Source organism: Juglans regia, chromosome 12 (assembly GCF_001411555.2).
Source record: "Juglans regia cultivar Chandler chromosome 12, Walnut 2.0, whole genome shotgun sequence".
NCBI lineage: Eukaryota > Viridiplantae > Streptophyta > Magnoliopsida > Fagales > Juglandaceae > Juglans > Juglans regia.
In genome coordinates, this window is record NC_049912.1 from 9,312,755 (window position 1) to 9,322,571 (window position 9,817).

At 39.6% G+C, this 9,817-nt stretch overlaps 1 protein-coding gene across 1 annotated transcript; it reads right to left on the reverse strand.

Annotated features, from left to right (window-relative positions):
* Window positions 1–4,631: 4,631 nt before the first annotated feature.
* LOC108988753 (glycine-rich protein A3) lies at window positions 4,632–8,453 on the reverse strand. Its single transcript, XM_018962101.2, has 3 exons — window positions 8,088–8,453; window positions 6,016–6,381; window positions 4,632–5,141 (listed from the first exon to the last, which is right to left on the reverse strand). Exons 2-3 carry the CDS (start codon window positions 6,356–6,358, stop codon window positions 4,894–4,896), a joined length of 591 nt encoding a protein of 196 aa, XP_018817646.1. The 5' UTR covers window positions 6,359–6,381; window positions 8,088–8,453; the 3' UTR covers window positions 4,632–4,893.
* Window positions 8,454–9,817: the final 1,364 nt, after the last annotated feature.

Here is a 9,817-nt window from a genome sequence, read left to right on the forward strand (position 1 = left end):
TTCCCAGCCATAAGTCCATCACGGTGACAATTGTCACCTCAGACTACAGGCCACATCACAGCTATTTCGGGACACTGTTCCACAGTTCCCAACACTACTCACCATGCTCTACGCCCATCAACCACACAACCATCCTTATCTTCGCGACATGCCACACGGTGTATCGCTGCGCTTCATGGAGTACGCTTCTGTGTACTCCCTCCATACACGCTACGACCCATCACCACTATGGCATACCCGCCATATGGTGCATCACTCCACCACATGGAGTACACTTCATGTGTACTCCCTTCACACATGCTATGCCACATCACCACTATGGCATACATGTCATATGGTGCATCACTCCACCACATGGAGTACACTTCATGTGTACTCCTTTCACACATGCTATGCCATATCACCACTATGGCATACACACCATACGGTGCATCACTCCACCACATGGAGTACACTTCACTTCACACATGCTATACCACACAGAGTACACTCCACGTGTACTCTTCCTAATCCACACAACGCCACATCACCATTACAGCACATACTCCACAACCACACTTCACAGCACAGTCCACAACACTTCAACGCACACTACACATATATGTCCAACACTTCACATACACTGCACATCACATCACCACACTACACAGCAAACTCCACAATACTAACAACACATTCCACAACCTAACCAACCAACTAACATAAATAACGAGGGATAGAGGGTTATACCATCGTTGGGGTTGACCTGTGCGTTTTTCGCTGACCGTCATGGTTGATGATGTCGGAAGGGTTGTACATGGTAGCTAACCCATGTATAATGGCTGTTTGGGTCCTTAAAGATGGTTACGGGTGTAGGAGGGTTGGGTCGTGGGAATAGCTAGGTGTGGTCTTGGAAGGGCTCATGGTGGCCTCTTGGTGGCGATGAGGGGCGGAACACGGCGAATCTGGCCCTGTACAGTGCACCCCAGAGAGTGAGGGTTCATGTGAAGCTAGGGGCGGCTGGGGACTACGGTTGGCCATGGTAGGGCTTAGGAGGTGCCGTGGAGGGGCATGGTAGCGATGGAGTGGAGGCACGGTGGCTATGGATCTAGCCGTGAGAGAGCATGTGGGAGGAGGGAGGCTCGGCTGGGCATGGGGGTGGCTAGAGGAGGTCGTCGGTGAGGGAGGAGGCTTCTGGTGGTGGTGCAGTGGCTGTGGGAGGCGGAGCTCAACCGTGGGTATGGTGAACCCATGCGTTGAGGCTGCGTGCGTGGGGTCTAGGAAGGAGCTAAGGCGGCTGGGTCGAGGGGAGGAGGAAGGGGGTGGTCAAGGGAGGCCCATGGTGGTGCTTGGTGGAGTTGGAGGCTAACGATGGCGGTGCTACGACGATGCGAAGTGAGGAACCAGAGAGGAGAGAAGGGCTCATGTGGGGGAAGAGAAAGCTATCGTGCGGGACTTCGACAATGGGGGATGCTCGGTAGCATGAGGGGAGGCCAGTGAGGTGGTCGGCGTCGCTGCATGGTGGCGCATAGCGGCGCTGGGGCCTGAAGAAGGAGATCGGGTGAGGGGGAGGGGGTTTCCATTGGGCTCAAGGGGAGAGGAAGGGAAAAGTGAGAGAGAAAGAGAGAGGGTCTGAGTTTTAATCCTAACCATTTATCTTGGGATTTTCAAAACGATCTAATGGTGGATGATTAAAACACTAATTTGAAAATGCGTAAATATTAACTTAATTAAAAGCACTGAGAAGAATTAAGATAGAATATTATTTAAATTAAACTCTAGTTTATAAAATAATATTCTTTCATCATTAATAAAATGATGAAATCTTATTTAATATCTTTAAAAGAATAAAACCATTGAATTAATTAGAGTTTTCAACATAATTCAAATCTCATAATATTTTAAATAATTGATATCATTTTAATAAATGATATTTAAATTATTTCCGAAAATTATAATATTTTTGGAACTCTTCAAAAATATTATAATTGTCTTATTTAAAATCAGGTTTGGTTCAATAACACTGGAAATACTCCATATAAATATTTTCAGTGCATTTGAAACATTGGGCATACTTTAGAAATCACATAATATCTTTAAAAACACACCATCGAGGTTCGGCAAGTATAACGAGGCTCGCAGTCGCTTGAGAGAGAAGGGCAGAGTGTTACATAATTTCCGTCCTCGGAATTTGCTTATGTCAGAAGGAATGAGCAGGGTGTTACAGTTCCTACCACAGATTTGACAAGGAGATCGATTAGAGTATTTTTGTTCTGTTTGAGCAGAGATACTTTTACCTTGATTCGAATTTCCTCGAGTGTTATAGTTCTTTTTGTATGGTTTTTGTGCATTAGAATTCCTTAAGGGAGTGCCCTGCTGATTTCCACCAATTTTCTTCTTTTGATTTGAGGGTCTTTGAGAGTAAAATGCAACAGAGGTGTTGTTGTCTGATTCTGCATTTTGGTGTTCCAAGAGTTGTTCATGGCTGAGCAATTCTAATTGGAATTTCTCAATGGATAATGATCAATCTCGTGTAGCAAATGAGAGAGAAGTGATAAAGGTAGTGAATTGTGGGTTAAGACCTCCCACAACATAAGAGATGAGATCATCATCTCCTACAGGTTTTCCCACTAAAGTCAGTTGATTAGCAAGGATCTTGGCTACATGGAGAAAGTCAGAGCAGCTCCTATTACCTTGACGTAGATTTTGCAACTGGCGGTGTAGGTGGTTAATGCGAGACCTGGAGGGTGATGCATACCTATTGGTCAATGTTGTCCACACCTGATGTGAGGTGTTGAGACCATAGACAGTAGATACCACCTTCTCAGAGAGTGTTGATATCATCCAGCTTAGTATGTATTGATCCTTTCGTTCCTGGGTGGTGTATGAAGGGTTAACAATTGGATCTGTTTTATCTGAGGTTGGTAGGTAATTTGGTGGGCAAGGTTCTGAGCCATCTACAATGCTCAGGAACCCATTGGTGTGCAAGATGGGAAGGAATTGACAGACCCATATCAGGTAGTTATTGTCATCAAGTGAGGTGGAAACAAGATGAGCAATGTTTGGGATTGAGAAAGAGTTTGTGGAAGCATTTGATGATTTGGCCATGAATGGGTGGTGTGAACCTAGGGGATCTAATTGTGAAAAGCATTTACAGATAATGTTTGTTGCAAAAGATAAGGTTTGTTACAGAAGATGAACTCTATGGTTTGACTATATCTATATACATAATAAGCTAAGTAAATATGATAAGATAAGTATAGATTGCAACTGAAGATAAACATTGGAGATCAAATCATGAACTGGAAGTGTCCTGGGATGAACTGGACTCTTGAGATGTCTCAACAGTTGGGAAGGAATCAGTTTGTTCACGAGGGTGATCTTAGTCACCCCAATTGGTTAGTGAACCAGGCAAAACAAACACAGTTATTATAAGCTCCTCCTTAAAAAAATCCTCGATTGCAGCAATAACCACACTACTGAATTACACCAACGTTGGGAACCTCCTTATGGTTTGCAGGAAATAAATTGGGATGCAACAATTGACAAAAAAACAACAACTTAAGAATTAGGGTAGTAGTGCGAGAACATGAGGAACAGGTATGAGAGCCATTAGAACTTTACCAGTCTCTTATAGCCGGATCTATGGCTGCCCTACATGCCATCATCCTCTGCCGTGACCTGGGTTGAAACAGATTGTGCTAGAAGGTGATTGATGCCATTCAACTGGTGCATGCTATTCAAAGTGAAGCAGAGCAATTGAATTATTGTGGCTCATGCCTAAGCAAAAGATGCTTTAAGCAGTTCGGTTGATGTTATTGACACTGAAGAAGATCCTAGTTGTTTTTTTTTTTCATCTGTAATGAGTGAAATTCCTTACACTGGCAATATCAACTCCAAGTGGTAAAGTCCCAAGTCTTCAGCATTCAAAGACGTTGTAGGGTACTTCCCAATAGGATAGCAAGAGTCCCAAGCTTTCAACATTGGATGGCGTTTTAAGGTCCTTCCCAACATTGCTGTCTTTTGTAGCCGTGATGACTTCTCCTATATTTTTTGTTACTCGATGACAACCTGTTTCTAGAGAGAGAATAAGATTGACTCGAATGGAAGGAAAGCAAAGATGGAGCCCGTAAGAGAGGAGCCGATGTGGCAAGAGAGGGAGAGTGAGAATGTGTGTGCGGGGGCGCGCGCGCTGTGTCTCAAGAGAGAAGGAGAAACATAAAGCAATTCTTAAGAACTGGAACGGATTTCACGAAGAGCCATTAAAAATAATCAAAATCTAGTGAAGCTAAATGCTAACTTTGATGTTAACTTCCATGGAAAGATTAGGCAATGAATGACTCTAATATATAATGACATGGCTCTCTTTCAACCTTTCGATGTTCATCTAAACACTTGGCTAACAAGGGCAGGCTCCCGATTAACTAGCACTCCATGATAGTAATCCAACTTGTTCTTACTCTTGATTCACACACAATAAATGGAAAAAAACAGAAAAAACTAAATAAATACAACTTGGCTTTGCTGTTGGACGCCGGCAGCAATTGGAGACCTTGCCCAAGTAGGAGAGAGGCCAATTATCAAAATGCTTCATCAGTGCAGAAGGCCACATTCATTCAGAAATCACACGTATTATCAGGACACAAACATTCTGATTGGTATCAAAAACCCAAAGCCAGCATTTTTTTTCATTCTTTCATGAGACACATTGACATCTGTTTTTAGGAAACAAAAGCAACCGAAATCAAATAAACAACACACTTACATTTTCGTCAAAGACATAAAAAAGACCTTAAGAACTAATTTCTGGTACTACAAGAAAGAAAATATTGTTAGCATATAACAGCAAACCTTCCCCCTTTGAATAATAACATGAAAGAAAGCCTTGAGCTCCACGCGAACGTTACATCTGCATCACTTCCATCTCTTGAACTTATGTTTCCCAAACATGCCATTCTTCCAGCGCTTGCCAAATTTCCCATGCTTAAACTTGCCATGTTTGAACTTTCCATGACCAAAGCCATGGTGACCCCCATGTCCAAAGCCATGGTGACCCCCATGTCCAAGACTATGAGCACCATGGGAGAGCTGGTGAGCACCATAAGCAGCAGCTGCTGCAGCAGCACCCCCTGCTAGCAATGCTCCCATACCGGGTCCATGTCCTGTAATAATCGTTTACCAGAAAAGATCACAAGGAATGAAGCGAAAGGTAACACTTGATCAATCCCTATGCAATAGATTCCAAACAACACTACCAATAAACCTTTCTGGTCTATTCAAATGTTGTTTAATCTTTATTTCAGTGGTAATACGGAAAAATCTTGGTATTTTTTTTTTTAATTTATTTAAGAGAAAAGCACTTCATTCTGAGCATCAATGTCTTTCAATGAGACGAAACACAAATGTTGATGAGGGCAACCTTTAAGCCCTTTTCCCTTATACATGTCTCAAAAGAAAGCAGGGATGGAAATTAAGATCCTCCAAGACCTTTTTTATGGTTCAGGAAAAAGAAAAGAAAACCTACCTTATAAAAAACGAACCCTACCTCTAGGACTACTAATAAAAAAGAAAAAAGGTCCTCTAAGACTGAAATGATGACTGATACTCACATAATATGATTTGATACAAGAGAACTACAAATCAATGGCAGGTTACCACAATTATTTAATAGAACAAAGCATTTTAAAATACATATATATTATGCTAGTTCTTTGTTTAAAGGAGGAATAAAGAACATCAGAGTTACAGAATATATGTAGAGATGATGAAAATAATTTAAAAGCTTCAAATGAAAAGAGAACACATAATCCATTATCCCTATGTGTATTCATAGAAATTAAAAGCTTGAAGGCTTCTAACTTTCTAAAGCACTAAAGTTTTCTTTTTCTTTTCTGTGATGTACATATGCCATATCCATGAAAAAAAAGTTATCTTTTTCAAGTGTATGGAATACGTATCTCACCATCTCACAACTATCAGATAGGTTATGACAGGCATTTTTAGTATTCGTGATTGCAAGGTGAGAGGAAATCATACCTGAATGATATGGAGCTGATGGACCAGGATAACTGGATGGGGGATATCCTCCTGGGGGAGGATAGGCTGGTGGAGGGTATCCACCTGGGGGAGGATATCCAGCAGGTGGAGGGTATCCACCTGGGGGAGGATATCCAGAAGGTGGGTATCCACCTGGAGGAGGATATCCAGCTCCAGGTGGATACCCAGCTGGTGGGTAGGCTTGCGGGGGATATCCTTGAGGTGGATATCCCTGTGGAGGGTATCCATGTGGAGGGTAGTGTCCAGCAGCATATCCGGCAAGACTTGAAAACAGCCCTTTGTCACTAGACTCGTGATCACGCTTGTCTTTTCCACCATCCATTTTTCTTCAACTTGGAATTAATGCTACAAAATTACAAACACAGCGCCATCAGAGCCAATATCAAATAGCAATGTTATCCATACATATGCATGTGCATACACAACAAGAAAAGAAGTAACTAAAACATTGGGTTCTTTGTGAGTATAAAATTAGAGGAAATGGGATACCAACAAGGAGTCTTGGTTGAGCAGTTTCTCAACATGCTCTATCCATCAAAATGATCTCCAGAAACCAGGTATAGAGGAAAGATATAACAGAAGCACTTCATGTAAATCATGCAATATCCAATGATAGGATGAAAATGTATTTGTTCATACATCTGAAAGGGCATACAAAAGAATTCCCACTCAAACTCACACTCAGCAATGGCCCAACCCAACCCAACAAAACCACAAAAAAGGTGGGAAAGCCTGACACAATCTAATTGTTTGATGTGATTTTCCATTCTTCTAAAACTGCATAAATTTTCATAACTAATATTTGCATTGTTATTTTGTTAAAAGCATATTACCGGGTCCAAGAACATAACTTTTAAGCTCGTTCATCTTTCCTATTGAAATTAGCTTGGCTTCAATGTTTTTTTTTTTTTTTTTTTGATAAATAAGAAGAATTTATTAGTCCACGTAATTAGGCATGGCCCAGGTACATAGGAAGTATACAAGAGATGAATCTAATTACAAGCTACGCCCTGTGAAAATAGCATGGCTTCAACGTTAGTAAGTGAAAAAGGATTTTGGATAAGATTTTTCCGAAAATTTTTATCCTATGTTATAAGATTGGATCTAAAAGTATATGTCTAATGTCTTCATCTCATTTACCTATAGTATAAAAACAGGCAGTCACAAGAAATGGGAAGGGGAATATTAAAAAGTCCTAAAAGAGAAGGACATGGGCATGAAAACACAACCACGCATGCATAAGCTTTGAACTATGGGAATTAAATCCGACCCCACAAGAAGACATTCATGTATCATCACTTCCAAAGAATTTAAACAGAAATATAAACTTCATTGGATCATCAATGAAGAACCAAATACAGCCGAAGCTGACACAAAATCGGCACATCACAAAGTGATTCCATGATATCTACCAAGCCTACAGAAGATATAAACTATAAAGTAAAGAAGCAAACTCACTCGAATTTAGTCCAATCAGCACCAAAAGTTTCCATCATTGTGTCAGAAATCAAGAAAACAGGATCAGGCATATCAGCTGGTTAGCTATTACAATAACTAAAATTATTAATATTATTGTCATTATTATTTTATTTTAGTTGGTATTATTTTGGTCGTTGCATATTAGCTGTTTGGGGACAAGGTTGTAATAACAAATGAATTGGGAAAACGTTAGCCATCCACAGAAACAAAAGAAACCCTTCATAGATGTTTCTTCAATTAATCATGAAAACGGGAAAACCCCCAGATGGTAATGAAACGTTTCATTGTAGTATTTTCCATTTGGCTTCAAACATTTCCATATTGCGACATATATTAAAAAAAAAAACCCCAGATTGCTGTTGAGAATACAATACTTGCATGGTACTGAGATACAAGTTTCCATATTGCGACATATATAAACAACCCAGATTTTTTTGAGAATATAAATTGCATGGTACTGAGATATAGGCACACAGACAAAAACTGTTGCATGGATTTGATAATAGAAAGAAAAAACAGAAATTGGAAAACAAATAAGAAAGATAGTCAAAATTGAATCATGAGATCATTACCACAAGCAAAAGAGCGGTGAAGCAATTGTCTGAATCGAGTATCGTGAATGCCAAAATCAAAGCGATCTGAGAGTTCTGAGACGAACGGGCCTCAACTCCTTGTCCCTATTGTTTCCTATTACGGTAGTTGTTGCGTTCCTAAAATTTATCGATAGACGCGTTGCTTCCTTTATTTCTTCTCAGACGTTCTTACCTAATAATTTAAAGGAAAATGACATACGACTTTTACTTAAAAAAGTTTCCGCGTTAATATGACTGCGTGAAAGAAGTTTCCGCTTTAATCATGAGATCAGGTCCTGTTGGTGTGGTTTCTCAGCATGTCCCTATCAATAAAATTGGAATGAAATAGATCGTGAGGTCTTTTCTGTCGTGAAGAAAGTTCCCTCCTCTAAAAAAGGCTTAGTAGATATTAATAATAACTAATTTTATATATAATCGTGAAGTGCGTAAATATTGTATAATTATTTTAAAAAAAAGTGAGATCTATCGTTAAAAAATTAATTTTTTTTATATGAATCCCATATTTTATTCACTTTTTTCAAAACGATGACGCGGTAGTTGTACAATTCACTGTTATAAATATCTTTTTTCATTAATAAGACCTTTATTGCATTAATTCCTAAGAAGAAAAATCCAGTTTCTAAAGTATTGATAAAGAAGTTGAAGTTGATTTTACTAAGTCTCATCTCACCATCACAAAGTGCATTTGTTCGTGGTAGATTGATTTTTGACAGCATCATTGTTGCTTATGAAGCAATACATTCGATGCAACAAATGATTTTTTTTTTGGGGGGGGGAGGAGGAAGGCTATATGGCACTCAAATTGGATATGAGTAAGTCCTATAACAGGCTTGAATAGAACTTTTTGACAGTTGTTTTGAAGAATATGAGGTTTGGGGAGGAGTGGTCAGCCATGATCATGGAATACGTGGGTTTTGTAAGCTACTTTATTCTGATTAATGGCACACCTCAACAGGTGTTTCATTCTTCCCCTTATCTATTCATATTGTGCTTAGAAGTTTTAGGTTCTATGCTGGACATAGCTGAGGAGAGAGGCTTCATTCTGGATTTCCTTTTGCTAGGGGATATTTATTGGTTAACCATTTGTCTTTTGCATATGATAGCCTTTTTTTTTTTTTTTTTTTTTTTTTGCAAGGCTAATGTACTAGAATGGAGCAGGTTGGCCAAATTACTAAATTCATATGAAGTGGCATCAAGTTAAAGGTTTAATATGGAGAAGACTGATGTCTATTTCAGTAAAAATACCAAGTCTCATGTTAAAGTGGCAATTTTGTCAACTGCCAATCTCAAGGAAACTAAGTCATATGAGAAGTATTTGGGCCTTCCATCCTATGTGGGAAGACATAAGGTAGCAGCTTTAAGTTCCATTCTAGAATCTATCAGAAACAGAATGCAAAATTGGAAGGTTAGATTCTTATCACAAGCTAGCAAAGATGTCTTACTTCAATCTATAGTGCAAGGCTATACCTACTTACTGCATGAATATTTTTAAACTGTCTAGAGCTATATTGAGTGTCATAAACAAGTTAATGCATAAATTTTGGTGGGGTAGCAGGGGTGACAAATCAAAGACTCAATGGCTCTCTTGGGAACAGCTTGGCACGGCAAAAGTTGAAGGAGGTTTAGGATACAGAGACTTTGAAAACTTTAATCTTGCTATGCTTGCAAAGCAAGGTTAGAGGATTATTCAACAACCTCATTCATTAGCT